This window comes from Chenopodium album, chromosome 12 (genome assembly GCF_948465745.1).
Source record: "Chenopodium album chromosome 12, dcCheAlbu1.1, whole genome shotgun sequence".
Taxonomy (NCBI): Eukaryota; Viridiplantae; Streptophyta; class Magnoliopsida; order Caryophyllales; family Amaranthaceae; genus Chenopodium; species Chenopodium album.
The window spans coordinates 3,608,129-3,626,478 of NC_137845.1; the positions used below are offsets into that span (position 1 = coordinate 3,608,129).

Consider the following 18,350-nt stretch of genomic DNA (forward strand, 5'->3'; position numbering starts at 1 on the left):
CAAGTGTAGATGATTTATCTGGATGTGTATAGTAAAATGAACATGTTATTGTTTACGTCTATTCATGGGGAAAAAATAGTGAAACATTTGTGAATTGTGATACATTGATATATAGTTAATTGATGCAAGTTGGCATGCATGTGAGTGGGACCAATTATGTATCATTGTGTTCTAATTGGCTCTGTTGTTGTTTTATTTTTCATATACTTAAACACATTTTTTTGTCACGTTATTTGAGGAAGTAATTTGAAAAGATAAACAAATAAATTAAGATATAAAATTTAAACTATAACAACTTAACACCTTTTTGCCAAAGGTATGTAAAAGGATTGACATGTAATCGTGAAAATTTAAGTTCAAAAAGTTAAAGAACCATCAACATATTTGTCCATTTAACTAGTCTAATATCATCCTTCTTGAAATGTATGCCAAAGTGGTGTGACAAATAAATAAAACGGAGGGAGTATATTTTTTTTATCGGTTAGATCGAGATTTATCATTTCATGATTTCAAAAATATGCATGTCTTTTTTTTTTTTTCTTCTTAATTGTCAATATATAAATTTGCTAGATTCAACATTAAAGAATGATGTATGGATTGAACTTTAATACTCTATGTATAGTGAGAGAAATGAATGGTTTGGCTCACCACGCAAATAAAGGAGTGGAATCAGGATTGACTTTTGGTGCAGTATCACGAAAGGTCGCCTAGTATCCTTGAGGCGCGAGGTTCGATTCTTATTAATGCCAAATCCCTTTCTCTTACTTTGGGTAATGTCAACCACGTATTGCTGTGAGCCTGTGAAAGGAGCCCTATACTTGGGCCCAATGGACCTTATCATGTGGAAAAAAAAGGGATTTTCCGTTTTGTACCATTGTATTTTAAGCTTTTCCACTTAGTACCCAATTTTCAATTTTATTCCAAATTGTAACATTATAGTTTCAATTTATTCTCTATTGTAGCATTCCATCAAATATAATATGTATTCTTCCATTTGGGTGTCATTAAAATTGATCGGTTAAAGTTTTTAAGAAAATGTTTTAGCCCTTAGCGGTCCTAAGGTTCAAGTTTGAGGTTGAAATTAGTGGAAAAAAAACTTTAAAATGTCGCTGTTAATTTATGTGCATGAAAAATTTCTCAATTTGTATATTCCGATTGGTTTCGTGCAAAAAAAAAAAAAGGTTTGGTTAAAGTTTTGGGAGTCATTATGATATTAAAGGATCAAAATTTGCAGTCGAAATTAGAAATAAAAGGCCACAATCGCCCCAAACTAATGTTACTTTTAACGAGATGATATAGTAAAGAATAAGTCAAAATTACAATAATACCATGTAGAGTAAAACTAAAAATTGGGTATCAAATGGGAAAATTAAAACTACAACGGTACCAAATGAAAAATCCCAAAAAAAAAAAAAAAAAAAAAAAAAAAACAACTTAAAGGAGTAGACATTTTAACTTGCTTTACTAATTATAGAGTTACTTTACTTTGTACAGTGATTCTTTCCAAATATAATCAAATTTGAAATTCTTTTTTCATATGATGAAATAATATTTAATTTTCTTTTACAACATAATATATCCATAGAGTATAAGAATTTATTTAGATGCTACACAATACAAATGGTACGTGGATTTGACTAAGTGATTAAATATTACTCCGTACGAGTTATTCAACTAACTTCTGATAAAAAAGATTTAATTTGACAATTTCTATCTCTAAAAAGACCCTCTCTCTCTCTCTCTCTCTCTCTCTAGGATACTAGAGTCGTACCCCTTCTACCGTCTTATCTCCTCCACCGCCACTTTCCTCCACTTCTCACCAAATACAAATCTTTTAGTTTCAATTAAAGTGTGGGTGTCAAACCAATGGATTAAGTTTGGGGAAATTAAAGTCCAGAAGTTCAACAATATTTTCCTGTTTCTATGTGACGATGTCCACGACAGAGAAGCTATGTTGGAGCAGGGATCCACAGCTTATCAAGCTACTCTTCTAATGTTCAAACCTTGGAATCATGGTGAATCAATTAGAGATATAAAATTCGAGGAGGCTGCTTTATGGGTTCATCTTGATGAGGTACTTTTGAACCTATGCGACATTAATGTTGTCAAACCAATGCTTAAGTTGGCTGGGAGAATACTTTGTTTTGATGAACCTTGTTCAGGATGTTTAAGATGCTTGATTAAAGTTAAACTACGAGTTTCGGTTTTTGACCACTTAATACCTGGTTTCTACTTGGACCTTGGCAATTTTGGATTAAAATGGATTAATTTCCAATATGAGAACATATTTATTTTGTGCTCCAGGTGTAATAGAGTTGGACATAAGGAAAATTCTTGCTTGTTGACTCTTTATATGTCCACTCCTTATTTGAAGGATAGAAATGGGTTGACTGTGTCTGCTAATCTTCTTCCTCGCAATCTTTCAAGCAAAAATATTGGCATGAAAAGATATGAATTTTTTAGAACAACCAGAGTGAATCTCCAGAGTACTTTTAGAAACACCGACTCACCTCAACCCAAGAGCTGCCAATCCAAAAAAAAGGCCTCTTATGTTTGCTACTCCAATGCTCTCCCATTTTAAGAAAAGAAAAACTCACTCCTACCCACTCAAGCATATCAACCTTGCTCCAAAAGAACCCAACCACAAACCAACCCATTCTAATTTCTTAACCCACAAAAAACTTCTACCCAGTCCAAAAACGAACCATTTTTGCCTTGGCTCACCTTTGCTTCAAAAAAGGGATAGAGGGATTGATAAGTTGAATTTCATTTTTCATCCCACGCATATTTCTCATCCATCACCCGCCAATTCTCTTCTTTCACCAACTCAATCTCCTCCAAGGGCGGCAGAAAATCAAAGTGGACTAATGTGCCCCTCTTCTCGAACAGTTCAAATCCTCTTAAGCAGCCAAAATCTCCTTTTAAGAGAACCGCCTCTAAAGCTAAATTTATGATCCCCTTTTTCTCTTTACTCAATATTGGGAATATCTCTAATTTCTGTTTGTCTAGTATGTTGATTGGGAACGGCAGAAGGAAGAGACACAAATGGAGAGTGAAATTTCGACATGTTTTGGACACGAATCTATATGATGACTTGAGAGCTAGTATGTCATCAGACTGGTTCTACTGTTTTTATTTGAAAAGGCAAGCAGGGCAAGTCATTGCTCATGTTTCTTCTGTTGGTGACTCTGCTGAGGGGTCGGTGGCTCCCCCTATTGGACCGCCCGGTGTGAGATGAAGTTTGGATCATGGAACTGTAAGGGTCTTGGGCAGGCGAACTCCCCTAAAGTTCTGTATATTAGATCTTTAGTCCGCTCTTGTGGTTTAGATGTCATGTTTTTGATGGAAACTATGGTATCTGTATATTTGGCTGCAAAAAAGTTGTATGTCGTTCCTTTTTCAGGCTTTTGTGGTGCACATGCAGTTAGTTTGAGTGGTGATTTGTTTTTGCTGTGGTTTTCTCGGCTTCAGTTTGTTCCTATTTTGGTTACTTCAAACTTCATCTTTTGTAAAATACTCGTGGGTTCTGTAATAAAATATGTGGTGTTTGTGTATGGAGCGCCCTATGTTGTCGATCAAACTCGTATCTGTTCTGCCTTTTCGGATATTTTGGGTTCAAATTCAAACTTGGTTTTAGTAGGGGACTTTAACCAGGTGGAATTCTTAACGGATAAAGTGGGTGGCTCTACTTTTATACCTGGTCATCATGAATTCATGGACTGGCGCCTACAGTCGGGTTTATTAGCGGTTCCGTTTTCAGGGCCAGAGTTTACTTGGATAAATAATCGTTCTGATTCCGACTCAACTTTTGAGCGCCTAGATAAGGCTTATGCGACTTCTTCTTGGTTTCAGGAGTATCCGGATACAACTGTCTTTCATCATCCTATTATGTTCTCGGATCATGCTGCTATTATTCTATCTGACTCTACCGAGGATAATAAAGTTCATCGCCTTTATAGGATAGAAAATTAGTGTTTATCAGCAAAGGATGTGCACTCTATAGTTGACTCTATAGTTGTTGCTGGTTTTCCAATGTTTTCTCTATCTCGAAAGTTATCTCTCATTAAAGATCGTTTGTTAGTTTGGTGCACCTCTCATAAACGATTGTGGGGTATTGATTGGAAGAATCTAGCCTTGTCTATTAGTCAAGCTGCCTCTAGTTTGCATACTCGAGTTGGCCGAAGTCTTTTTCTCACTACGAAGGAAGAAAAGGTTGCAGAGGCTCAGACTGCATGTTTTGGCGTCAGCGTGCGAAGGTTAATTAGGATGCAAATGGAGAGAGTCATTCTCGCCTTCTTTTCTCTTTGGTTCAATCTCGTCGCCGTCGTAATAAGATTCACAATTTGAAGTCCTTAGATGGTTCTTGGGTTACTGATCCTGTGGGTATTAAGTCAGTGGTGCTTTCGTTCTATAAGGATTTATATACTGTCCAGGGGTCCTCTATGGTGACAGTTTCTTCTTGGTAGGATCAGATTCATCTACCTTCTCTTTCCTCCGAGCAACAAAAGGAGTTGTTAATTCCCTTTTCAGCTTTGGAAATCCAGAAGGCTATGTTTAGTATTGATGATAAAAAGACTCCCGGACCGGAAGGGTTTTCTTCGGCTTTTTTCAAGATTCATTGGCAGTTGGTCGTTCCTTTTGTAGTTGGAGCAGTTCAATATTTCTTTTCTCATGGCTACATGCTGAAGGAGTGGAATCGTACTTTCTTAACTCTGCTTCCCAAGGTTAACAGTCCGGAGCTTGTTATGCAATTTTCATCCTATTGGTCTATGTAATGTTCTTTACAAGTGCATCGCCAAATGTATAACTGGTCGGCTTCGTCTTGTCTTACCTTCTTTGGTTTCTGATTGCTATAATGGTTTTGTTCCAGGACGTCTTATATCCGATAATGCTCTAATTGCTCATGAACTTCTCTCATTCATGAATGCTTCAAGGGCTAGGAAACGGTTCTATGCTGCTCTGAAATTAGACATGAATAAGGCCTATGATCGAGTTCGCTGGGATTTCTTACTTCATCTCTTAAAGGTCTTTGGCTTTCCTCCATACTAGATTCACATTATACACTAATGCATCTCTACAGTTTCTTATCAGGTGTTGGTCAATGGGGATCCGTCTTCCACCTTTCTTCCACAATGTGGTCTTCAGCAGGGTGATCCGCTTTCTTCGTACTTGTTTGTTCTTTGTAAGAAAGTTCTTTCCTCTATGTTACGCAGTGCGGAGGAGCAGTCATTGCTCAAAGGAATTTGTATTTCACGGGGAGCGCCTTCTATTTCACATTTGTTCTTTGCGGATGATTCCCTACTGTTCTTCTAGGTGTCTCCATTTGCTTGTGATAATCTGATGGACCTTCTTTCAAATTTTTGTGGTATGTCCGGTTAGATGGTCAATCTGCACAAGTCATTTGTTAAATTCAGCCAGAACACTCCTTCATATTACTGAGATTATCTAACTCGCAGTTTAAGGCTTAAATGTAGGGATTCTTTGGATTCTTATTTGGGATTGCCGGTTGATTTGGGGAGAAGTAAGGTTTCGGAATTTCGCTTCTTGGTGGATAAAGTGTCAAAGCGTCTTTCAGATTTCGCCTTTATTTCAACCATATTTTGTCTGTGTTTCAGATCCCTTCCTCGATCTGTCAACATGTTGATCGAATGCTTGCTCGTTTCTGGTGGCGTTCTTTATCTTCGTCTCGGAGGATGGCCCTTCGCTCTGCTTCTCTACTTCATCTTCCTAAAGGTTTGGGCGGGCTAGGCCTTCGTAGTTTATAGAGCTTTAATTCTGCCCTGCTTGCCAAGCAGAGTTGGCGTATATATCAGCATCCTCAGCTCCTACTTTCGCGTGTGTTATCGGCGAAGTATTCCTCCCTTCATTCTTTTGAGCCGAGTCAGGTTTCACGTTCTTGGTGGGGCTGTAGAGGTCTTTTGGCTGGTATGTCCACTCTGGCTCAGGGGATTGCGTGGAAAGTAGGTTCGGGGACTTAGGTTCGTCTCCTCAAGGATGTTTGGGCCCCTAGGGGACCGGTTTCCTTCAAAACTGGTCTAGGTGAGTCGGATGTTCCGACTTATGTTTATTCTATTATTGATCAACATTCTTACGCGTGGGATACTTCTAAGGTCCATCAGTTTTTCGACAATACTACGGCCTCGCGTATTTTGTCTGTTGATCACCCTCTAAAACTGATGGATGATTTTGTTTACTGGAAGTTTACAGGTGATGGTCAGTTTTCCACTAAATCGGCTTATGTGATGCTGATTTGCCAGTCCAGGATGTCAGTGGTTAGTGATCCCGTTTTGTCTTTGTGCTGGAAACGCTTTTAGGGAATGCCGATTATGTCCAAGTTAAGGATGTTTTGTTGGAAGATACTTCATGATGCTTTGCCTCTTTAAGCTACTTTGCATTCCCGGGGACTTCCAGTCAACCCCATTTGTGTTTTCTGTCATGGTCACTTGGAAACGACCTCGCATTTATTTAGGGATTGTACGTTGGTTTATCATCTCTTGACCACCGGTCCCTTGGGACTCCAGAGTACTTCTTTGAGGGTACATTCGTTTACTCACTGGTTCACAGAGCTGATTTCTGGTTATGGGAAGTCTCAGAATTGGCATAGTCTAGCCACTTTGTTCTCTCTTTTGTGGGCTATTTGGCTTACTCGTAATCAGATTATATTTAGACATGCAGTCTGGTCTCCTGCTTCAGTTCTTCATATTTCTGCAGAATGGGTATCGCGTAGTTCAGAGGCTGCTCGTTTTTCTAGCTCTGTTTTGTCTTCTCGGCGACATCAGTCTCCGTGTCCTCCTCCTGTTACATCTTGGTGTTTACATGGCTTGTATTCCGGCATTGTAGATTGTTGCATAGTCTTTGACGGTGTTTGGAACAATCGTGATCAAACTGCAGGGGCAGGTTGGATTTTCAGAGAGGAGTTTTCCCCTACTGTTTTGGGTGGGTGTTCCCGTGCCTGTCGAACTTCGTCAGCTTTACAGTCATAATTACAGGCTTGCTTATGGGCTCTTCAGGCTGCTAGGCGAAAGGGTTTTTTGTGTCCTCTCCTCTTTACGGACAGCACACTTCTAGGTTCCATGTTATGTCGTTCGTGCTCATAAGACATTTCTTGTGTTTGGTTGTTGGGGGCTATCAGAGATATTCTTTTACAATTTGATTCATGTTGGATTCGTAAGGTTCCTCGTCTCTGGGTTGCTCCCGCTCACTGGTTAGTTGTTCGTGATCGTCAATACCATTTTCTTTTCTGGTCTTTTTTATTGCTGTTTTGTTTTGGTTTCCTTTTTTTTTTTTTTTTTTTTTTTTGGTTGTTGTTGTTGTTGTTGTTGTTGTACAACCAAATGTCCAAATATACATAATGAACCAAGTCCTTAATACTCAACTTTTGCATTCTCCCTTTTCTAAAACAATGCACTCTCCTTTTAAGGGGTGCTAATCGAGCGAGTCGATCACAAGCAAAAAGTAACTCGACTCGTGCTCATTAGGTTTCGAGTCGAGCCAAATCGATCACGAATTGCTCATTTACAGGTTTAGGTCTCTTGAATTTTAAAAGTTTATTAAGTATATTTACTTTTCTTTGTATAAATTTTTCCTACTAAAGTGTATTAATTTAAAATTATTAAGTATTAAGGTAATTTTTGTGTTTTTATAGAACAATGGAAAAATATTAAGTTTCTCGTACATTTATTGAGTTTCGAGCTGATTCGAATAAGCACGAGTCATCTGGAGTTGAGGTTGACCGAGTTGAGTTCGGGTGGCTTGTAAAGTTGTAAGCAATTATCCCGTGTACGTGCTATATCCCGTGCGTTGGTAAAATTGTTGCGATTATAGCCGGAAGAAGACACCATAATTAGTGAGCTGATCGCATAGTTAGAAGCAGAAATTCGAACCGGCAAGTCTTGCCGGCTTTCGTTGGTTTGATCAACTTTATCTTTCTATCAAACGTAAAACTTTCTCCGGTAATTCTACTCTTTCTCTCTCCTGTTTTGCATATTTTCTTGTTTATCGCTGCAAAATTTTGAAAAATGCTTGCTCTAATTGCTTTTGATTACAAAATTTGTATTTATCTGAGTCGATTAATGTAAAATTTTAGGGTTTTGCGAAGTTATTATCAAAAATTGAATTCAGCTCAAAAGTTGGTTGGTGATTTAATGTGCATTTTTGGGCACCCAATTACAACAATTGATCAATTCATGATGATTTTATGATGGGATCATCTGATTATGTTACTTCGTTTGTTTTTTTAGCTGGAAACGATTCGATTCAATGGTTCGGAAGCGTTTTCCAGATGCACCAACAGGTTTAACACTAATGCCCATCACCTGTTCGATGAAATGCGTAAACGACATGCTTATGTTTTTACTAATGTTTATTGCAATGCTTCTATAATAGGTATTCAATGGGCTAAAGTCTTGAAAAAAGTGGGTTTAGGGAGGGAAGATTGGTACTTTTGGAAGCAAGTGGGCAAGGCATTGTTGTGCACCTATGCATTGTTTGGGGCAGCTTGGGTTTACAATGAAACATCCCCACTTGGGTGGTGGACGTTGAAGCCTCGTCCCAAGGAGGAGAAAGAACTGGCTCACCTCTACGAAAGGCGACAATTTCCGTACCCGGGTGACAAAGAAGCCATGGAAGAGTTTGTTGCTAAGGGAGGGATGATTGGCACTACCATTGGCCCCAAAGGGACGGTCGATACTGATAAGGATGCATTCAACTATCAGAAGGAGTTGCAGAACAAGAAGTTTGAGCAGGAGGCTCACAAGCTGTGGTTTAGAATGCGGAATGAAGTAATTGCTGAGCTTCAAGAAAAGGGCTTCGATGTTGAGTGAAATGATGCAAGAAGTAAGTATTAACCTCTATGTAAGGCCCTGGTTTTGAGCTTATTTTTGTAAGCTTTAGCTATCACTCATTATATGCAATTAAAGATTTTAGGTACAAACATAACAATTGCTTGAGTAGAACTTCAAGGATGAAATAAGATGAAAACTGGACAAATTTATCCCTATGCTGATCTTGTTTTAAGCGTGGCTCGTGGCTAGAAAAAAAAATGACTGAACAAGAGAGGTTCATTGGCTTAGTATACAGCACTAGTGGTGGTTGATGGTAAAACGTTATATTTTAGTGGTGGCTCAGTTAGCATAGAGAAACATAAGAAGTTGGAAAGTTAATTATTAGGTTCAGAAAAAACATAAGCACTACTACTTGTTGGGCAATCTTCGTTTATGTTGTTTTGTATATGCACCTTAAGATTAATAGTGAAACATTATTATTGTATGGACCTTTTGGGATAAAATAAGATAGATGAACACTGGACAACCCTGTTCTTGTATGGTTTTGTTTTGACGTGGAAAGTATTAGAAATTTGAACCCCATAATTTGTAAATGTTTTACTGATGGTTTCTTGCTACCATGTAAGCCTGCATCTGAAGTAGGCAAGCTAACTGAAGATCCATTACTCCGTTAGTGGGGCTCTAAGTACTCTCAAAAGGGTACTTATAATGTAAAAAGTATGCAATTTAGTGACTTAGAAGCGCGTGTATTTAGCTATATTGCTTCAATTGAGGGATTTGTCAGTTTTATTGTTCACAACTTGAAGGTGAAGATTTGTATTGTCTCAAGTTGTGGAAATATTGTTATTCTGTCTACAAACAATGAAAGGAAGCATATTAATCAAGGTAGAGTGTGAAGGAGAAACAGTATAAGTTTGTTGAGAAGATATCCTTGGATGATAAATACAGTAGCTAAAATCGAGTTGGTCTTTTACCTACTGAGCTCATAACTCATTTGCTCCGGGATGAGTTTCTTATTGAATTAAACTTTTATAGGACAAGGGTTTAGTTAGCTGCTCATATTGGTCATATGATGGTGATCCGACTTACTCCATATTAGCTAGTTTTCCGATAAATTGCTAGCCAGTTTCTTGAAAGGGATGAAGAAAAGAAAATAAAGGGGGAAAGAAGTTTCTCTATGTTTTTTTCTTCTAGTTCCTGCTTCCTGTCTTGAGATTAGAACATTAGCAAACATATGTCAGCTGATTTGTTACATTGTCAAGGACAAGCAGTCACTTATGATGCCAATTTTTGGGTTTTAGCTTTAATAACTCGAGTTCAAATGTTCAATTACTCTTCCAAATCACTGCTTTATTTACAATGGCCCTGTTTGGGAGAAAGCTGAAAGCTGATTGAGTTAGCTGATTTTGACTAGCTGATTTTATTAACTGATTTGACTAACTTATTGTATTAACTGATTATATAAAAGTGTTTGGTAAATAGCTGATAGCTTAAAGGTGTTAGAGTGTATGAAATGACCAATAAGCTAATTGTAGGGTAGGTAGTTTAGATAGGATTTTAAATTAAATGAGGTTATAAGTGTCATTTCACAATAATTAATGAATAAGCTAATTGAAAAAGCTCCTAAAATGAGCTTTTTCAAAAAGAGCTTATTTAGTGGAATAAGCTCTTTCAATAAGCTTACTACCAAACACTTGCATTAGCTTGTTTGACTAGTCAATCAGCTAAAGTTAGTCAAATAAGCTAATATACCCCCAATAAGCTTTCTTCCAAACATGGCCTATATAAAAAGCGAGGAGGATAAATACAAGCTAAGTTCAGTTTGGAGCTTCAAATTAGCAGAAAGGAAATTTCAGAATTTTTATGTATAAATTTCCAAAATGTTGCAGGTTCTCCGTAGGCAGCAAGATCATTCAGGTTCAGCTCTAGAACTCCAGAAAGCAATTGATTATTTGGTACTGCTACGGTGCTACCTACCTTTGTGTAGTACACATTTTTGACAGTGTTAAATTTACCGAAGTACTAGATGCAAAATTCTAGCCTTCTTTGTCTCTCCTTTCTAATCAGATTTTGTTTTCCATAAGCCATTACGTAGTATATGATTTCAGGATCGATCAAGTATCCATCTCAAAATTTCAAGCATCAATAATTATGGGCGTGAGCACCAGTTTCGTAAATTTGCGGAACCTAATTGGATAATCTAATTCAAGGTTTTTTTTTTTTTTTTTTTTTTTTTTTTTTTTTTTTTTATAAATTTTGGGGAGAGGGGTGGGTAGGGCTGCAAACAATCCGGGCCGAGCCAAGTTTTAGTCTGTTTGAGCTAAGGTTGATAAGAACTATTCGTGTTCGAACTATCTCGAGCTTGAACGAGCTTTTAAAAATCTTGTTCAAGCTTGGCTCGTTAAGAATTTGACTTGTTCGAGCTTTGTTCACGAACGTACTCGTTTGCATTTCGAGTTTAAGTTCGAGGTTGAACGAGTCTAAATCGGGCTTGATTAAATAAATGAGCTTTTATTTATCATTAAAAAATGGTTTCTTTCAAATTTTAACACATCCATTTAATTTTATATAAGATTAGTATATTATTTCTATAGAAAAAGGTAATAACGGAGTTTTCATGCTTTTACATGTTAATTAGTACTTTTTACAAATATGTATGAATAAAAGATATATAAATTTTTCGAATTTTGATTGGGCGTGAAAAAACTTATAAATTGACTTAAACAAGCTGTTCGTGAACATTACCGAGTTGAACATGATGTTGTTCGACCTTTGTTCACCTATTTGACGAGTTTAAGATTTTTGTTCAAACTTGTTTGTTAGCTTAATAAATGAGTTTTGACAAAGCTTGTTCGCGAGTAGTTTACGAACGCATCGGCTTATTTACACCCCTAGGGGTGGGAGGGGGGTTTTCACAGTCTGATTCAAGATGAAATGTATTGCGTACAATTTCAAATTTCATCTAGGGCAATATCAATTTATTCGATGCATTGTTACCATAACTTTTGCTAATATTTACCAATATGCGGAACCAAATTAGGTACATGATCCGTGCAAAACATGCCCTATGGTTGGAAACTTAAACGAGTAATGTTTCAGGATCATACAATAATTTCTCCCCAATACGACGTACAAATTCTAAAATAGACCTAGTCTACAATAAGTTATTGTAGACCAGCTGCCATCACGTGCGTGCTTCCTTCAGGCAATTAGTTTTAGTTGTTTCCTTCTTTCATTATCTCAGCTCTTCCCATTTTTTGATTTTTTTCGTATGCTCCATTTTCTCTCTCTTCCCATTTGCATTTTCTCTCTCTTCAAAGATCGAATTTCTCTATACACACTTTCAAGCTCTCTGATCTTCCTCTTCAATGGTGAAATGCGAGGTGGTGGAACGCCTAAGAGATGAACGCGAGGAGGTGGAACGCAAAATCGTGGTAATATCTCTTACTTCACCTTGATTTTTCATCTTTCTAAGTTGATTATGGCTTCTTTTTGCGTGAATTTTTGTTCTGTAACAACGAATTAGGGTTTCAATTTGTCCAATCCATGATTAATTATAATTAAGTTGAATTTCGTTATTTTATTTTTTTAATTAGCTATTTGATTTAGGTAATTAGGGTTTTGACTACATTTATCAGTAGGTGTTTGTGGTGGCTGAGTTAGACGAGTGAGGCGAGGGTGTGGTTTCCTGGTTGGTGCGGCGAGGTTCGGTGCAAGTTTAAGTCTGGGTTTAAGTCAAGCTTGTTAGGGTATCTCGTAGTAGCAGCCTGCCTCCTGCTTCTGTCTAGGTTAATTCTGATGCAGCTTTGATGAAAGGTGTGGGTGTCGGGCTTGGGGCTGTTGGCAAGAACAGCGAGGGGATCAGGAGTTGTTGGTTATTGGGGTCGAAGAGTAGCTGGGGGTTTTCTGTGAAACTTGATGAAGCTTTGGCTGAGAGTCAGAATGCTACTGGTGTGAAAATCGAGCTCATATGTGATGCTTGAATGTTTATAATGATGTCAAGCTATTAATGAGCTCATAAGCTCAACAACATGAATGTGGTGTTCTGGCATAACAATTGCAAGTGATACCAAGGTTCTTTGGAAGGGAAAGCTATTTTGGTAAAGCTGCAAGAAATTTTACTTGGTGTCATTGGTGGTCTAACTTGTAATGAGAGTAGTGTGAGTGTTTTTCTATTAATCATGTTAGACAAAATGGCAATATGGTTGCCTACAGATTACTTCCTGCTAATGGTGTAGAACAATCATTTGTAAATTCTTTCCCCAGGGCATTTTAGCTTTTGTGGATTAATTTAATAATATTGCTTTCATTTTTTTTCCCAAAAAAAAGCTTTATGGGCATGATAAGTGATTAAGTGACAATAGTGTTTGTTGGGTTGGTTTACTCCATTAAATATCTATTTAATTAGTTTGAGTTGTCGTAGTTTTTGCTTTAATGTTTATGCTTGTATGAATTTTATTTAAAGCCTATTAGCTCAATTGGTAGAGCATTGTACAAGTGTACAATGATGTAGGTTCGAATCCTGCATAGGCTATGAAAAGCCGATTATCGTTATAGGGTGACTTTATTTAAATAAAGATTACTATACGAAAAAAAAGGTTATCATAACAATAGTGACTATATAAATTGGGGTCACAACATATGTAAATATGGGTTATTATTTTTAAATAAGATTCACTATATGTAAAACTAGGGTAGCTATGACTATTTATTTAAATAAAGGTCAATATATGTGTAGGAGTCACCTTGTGTGAAAACAGCATAACTACAAAAGGTCCATGTATTCAAATATGGGTTATTACATGAAAAAACAAAAGGTCACTACATTCAAAACAGGGTTACAACATGCCAAAAAAAAAAAAAAAAAAAAAAATTACTATATTCAAATACTAAATGTAAAAAAAAAAGGTCACTATATTCAAGTACTATATGTACAAAAAAAGTCACTATATTCAAATACTCCACTATATGTAAAAAAAAAGGTCACTATATTAAAAAAAAAAGGTTACTACATGTAAAAAAAAAAGGTAGCTATATTTATATAAGGGTCATAACATCTGGGGAGAGAAATATGTGAAAAAGTAACCTATTTGTTAAAAAGGCTCACTGTAGTCTTTGTCTAAATCTTATAGCCTATGTAGGACTTGAACCTACATCCTCTGTCCAATAAAAATATACACAGTGCTCGACCAATTGAGCTAATAGGCTTTTAGAGTTTTCAACTATATGATCTTCCAGATCCTGCGAAACTCTATTATAAAGGCATACATGTCTTTAAGAACAATGCTCATGTCCCCTTCTTATCACCAAACATAGCATTAGCTATCTGACCATTCACTAACTAAAAGAAAAACGTTTGCACATACTTTGTTTTTCTTTCAAGTTGCAAGACAAATAATACCACAGTACCACACTCCTCACAATTGAAAATAATGACAAGAATTTATCAGCTTGAAGCTCATTACTCGCATTTATAACATTATTGATTAACTTTCACAATATCAATTGTTATAAAACATAGCTAATAGCGGAACTCAATTAACTAGCTATATATAGTGACCCTTAAAATAATATAGCAACCTTTCTCATAAACTAATGTCACAATAGACATAGTGACCTTTATTAGCTTAGAGTCACCTTTACTAAGTACATAGTACATTGTTGTTAGCTAGCCTCCTCCCAAAGTCCCAAACCTCCATTTCACAGACTCCTCATTTGTCTTGACTCTTGACATGGTTCTAAAGCTGTCACATTCAATAATTTAATTGATTTGAAATGCTTACCTGCACATATATTAGAACTCGATTACTCTGCGATTTCAAGTTGTTTTCCCATAATTTGAAGTTTCTTTTGCATCATGCTTCATATTTATTCCCCTAAGTTAGGAATCAATTCAATCTGGAAGAAAAAAAAATCAAGACTAAAATATATATCTTTTTAATTTCACTTAAATTAAAACAACAACCACAATTAATGAATTAGAAAAACAACACAAATCGAATACTACTCACAATGTAATTTATGTAATTTTCAAGCCTTAAATTACCATATCTCTCACCATGATCATAGTTTTAATACTTTAAACCTCATTTATCAACCAAAAAAAAAAAAAAAAAAAAAAAAAAAAAAAAAAAACAAAACAAAACAAAAACTTTAAACCTCAAATCATACATAAACGAAACAAAAATTGATGAAGAAACTTCCAATTGATTAACATTTTAGAATAATCAAAAGCCCTAAGTAGAGAAAACATAATGATTTGGAAGAACTAAATCAAATTACAAACATAATCAATTGTTATTCATGATAGTTAATCGAATATTTGACGGAAAATTAAAAAAAAAAAAAAAAAAATTGACACCTACGTATTTGTGTTTGATTCTGATTCAAAAACTGATTTGTTGAGATCAATTGCAGTAGAATTTTGTACTACAATCGATGAATTTGCATCGTGATTCCGTCGATGATGTTGTTCGCAGAGGGAAGAGAAACTAGTTGGGGCTTTTTTTTTTAATCAATAAAGGAATGCTGGGTTAATGGGTTATAGAAGGGATTTTGTTGAATTGGGCAGGGCAAGTACGCGTGGTCTATTTTCTTCAGACAGCAACACGTGAGACCATAAGGTCGGACCAGGTCCACCCAAGAATTTTTGAATACGACGACGCACCTTGCCAGCGTGATTGGTGTGTCATTGATAATTACCCCTTTTAAGTACAACTAATTAACTCCTGTCAACCAATTACATGACAGCAATATCATTTCGTTAGTAATTAACGACTTTGACTGGCGCGCTCTTGTTCTTTATGTAAACTTCTAGCACGTACTTTTGGAATGTTATATATGTCACTGTTTATAGTACTCCGTATAATTTAATTAAATCTCCAATAGTTTGACTAAAGTTCCTCAATTATTCTGATATTCTGATTAGTTCTTGATTTGACTTTTTTAATCTCTTTTGACATTTCAATCTAAATTTAACAATTCAAGTGTTGGCTTTGGCAATTAAAGGGTCCAGCACAAGTCACCTCACCTGCCATTTTTTAAAAAGACTGAATTTAATTCGTCTTTATAAACTAACATAATATTACTCCACATTTCAAACATAAATTGACTAAGTCATGAGTTTGACCAAAGAATTGAAATACGGTTTAATAATTTAAGTTCTCTCATGCACACACTCATATATAAATACACCTTTGTTTGCTTAATATTTGTATTGATAGATTGCTCAAATGGAGAGATTATTCCGGTTTAAGTGATCGAATCACGTAATTAATTTTAATATGAGCAACACTGATGACGTTAATGTTCATGCACCAAAGGAAAGGACTGAAGAGTGCTTGGCAGGATCAGTATGCAAGGATTCATCAAAGTTCAAGAAGAAAGTGAAGCAAGTTCCGGGAGAAATTCCCGGTCCGGTTGTCGTGTACATGACATCCCCGAAGGTTATAGAGGTCAAGCCAGAGGAATTTAGGGGTCTTGTGCAACAACTTACAGGAAATCAAGCATCTATGCAACCTTCAAATCCCAGCTATTTTCATTAGTTACTTTGTACTCCCTTCGTAAATGTATTCCTTGTTGAAATATTTATCGAGAGAAAAGTCAAATTGTGAAGAATAATTAGGAATTGAGGGAGTAATAATATATTTATATATATGCGAGATGTAGTTAGGGATGAAATTATGCTATCATATGCAATTTGTCAACTTTTTTTTTGTTGTTGATGTTTTGGGCAATGATGTGAATTAACTAGGAATTTAGGATTTTGTTCGTCTCCTAGAGACCTTTTTTCGCATAAATTCATGGTTTGAAATAAGGTGTATTTCGTTTGTTAGTTTTGCATGAGCAAAAAAAAAAAAATTGTGTTATTAATTAAATACTTCTAATAGAACTTCAGAGTGATACTGGTTAGCAACACTTAAATGGCATAATTTCCAATAATTAATATGCGTATTTAAGAAAAGATGAGGTTTGCAAAGAGATGTACCTTTTGACGCTTAACCCTTCCGTATTTTATACTACTATGACTATCAATATACAAAGTACTTCCACTGTTCTTTTCTACTTGACCTGTTTCTTTTATCACGCTTGTCGATGAAAAACTTCAATTATCAATAACTTTAATTCTTCATAAGTAAAAATTATAAAAGTTACGGAGTATACATTATGTTAGTGCTTATTGAGATGAATTCAAAAGATCCAACTTAAATATGTTTTTCCTTACATATTAATCATAAAAGACGCTCAAAGGAGAGCTGGTAAATAGTGTAAAAGTCAAAGCGGCTCAAGTAAAAAAGAACGGAGAAAGTATATATTTACATAAAATATGGGGGTAAAGTTCTTAAACGGAAAGGTTATTATTAAATAGTGAATTATTTTTTGTAAACTTTTAAAGAACAAAATTACATTAATCTACTTACTCAAAGTTCTTTCTGTGATTGCATGCCCAAGCATAATACCAAGTATAATTGACTTCAGTAAAATTTGGTCAAGTGATTAGATGATGGGCTCAAACCAGATTATTTATGCAGATCTTACCCGAGATTGGTTGGGCTCCCTACTGGTTGGGCCAAAGCCCAACTTTTAAATTACCCTGTTATTTCATCACCATATATTTATTTTCGGCCCGTTTTAATCCATATTTTTTGATCCCGACCTGTTTTTGAACATTATATTCAGGGTAATTAAAGTAAATAAATAATCTGACGGCAGGTTTGACATGAGTTTACAATGAGAGTGGGGGATAGCTCAAGTGATTAGAGTTCCCTCCCGATTTCAAGAGATCTTGGGATCGATTCTCACCCCCGCCTTTATAGCTCTCTAAACAACAACAAAAAAACCATGAGTCTACAATCATAAAGATAGAAATATCAAAGTTAAAAAAAAACATGCAAATCTAGATTATAATGTACTTTGTTACTAATTCATGAAAATAACTCTTGAACTAAAAGTAATCTTGGCGTGTTAGCTAGTTAGAATATTAAAATGTCATGTCTACTGTTGTTAATGCAAACTAGGAGTATTAAACAATCAATTTAGGTCATCCGAAAATGTCATATCGATCGATCGCGTAACTTAATTTTCAGAATTATATAATATAATGTAACTACGAGTATCAGAAAGTTGAAGTGATATGTACGTTTTTTTTAATGAAATTCTTTGCAACTATAGACGATAACAACGTTTTGACCGTTTAGGAAAATTTATTTATTGATTGAATTCCAATATAATTGAACGGTAGGTATAGTAGCTATATTGCCTATATTCACTAAGAAGAAGAGTATATGGTTATTTGTTACCTATTTGCATAATCATATAAGACTATTCGATTACAATGGTAAAACCTAATAACTTGTACTTCATATGATTGTATGAGAGATGGCCACATAAGCAATAACATATAATGATACCGTAATACGAAGTATATGTATCGTTATTGGAGTGACTTTTATTAAGCCCTATATACCGTCAACACTAAATTACTCTATCTGAGCGTGAGTTTGAGGAGTACTGTTAGAAATTGACAATGTAACTCACTAATCACTAATTCATGCAATTGTTGCATAC

The 18,350-nt window shown here is 35.7% G+C and overlaps 1 protein-coding gene across 3 annotated transcripts; it reads left to right on the top strand.

Moving 5' to 3' along the window:
- The first annotated feature begins 5,772 nt into the window (after positions 1-5,772).
- Positions 5,773-9,349, top strand: LOC145570072 (uncharacterized). 3 transcript variants are annotated; one of them, XM_081629065.1, is made up of 4 exons: positions 7,667-7,952; positions 8,241-8,293; positions 8,386-8,835; positions 8,919-9,348. In XM_081629065.1, exons 2-3 carry the CDS (start codon positions 8,260-8,262, stop codon positions 8,820-8,822), a joined length of 471 nt encoding a protein of 156 aa, XP_081485191.1. In that variant the 5' UTR covers positions 7,667-7,952; positions 8,241-8,259; the 3' UTR covers positions 8,823-8,835; positions 8,919-9,348. The 3 variants fall into 3 exon arrangements, with proteins under 3 accessions (XP_081485192.1, XP_081485191.1, XP_081485190.1); XM_081629066.1 differs by lacking the exon at positions 7,667-7,952 and adding an exon at positions 5,773-7,204 and having other exon boundaries at positions 8,386-9,349; XM_081629064.1 differs by having other exon boundaries at positions 7,668-7,952; positions 8,386-9,348.
- Positions 9,350-18,350: the final 9,001 nt, after the last annotated feature.

Bases quoted from the DNA above. Each gene is read 5' to 3' on its own strand.
- LOC145570072 (XM_081629066.1), top strand. From the start codon at position 8,260: ATGGTTCGGAAGCGTTTTCCAGATGCACCAACAG. The intron at 8,294-8,385 runs GTTTAACACTAA...CTTCTATAATAG, and splicing joins TTTTCCAGATGCACCAACAG to GTATTCAATGGGCTAAAGTC.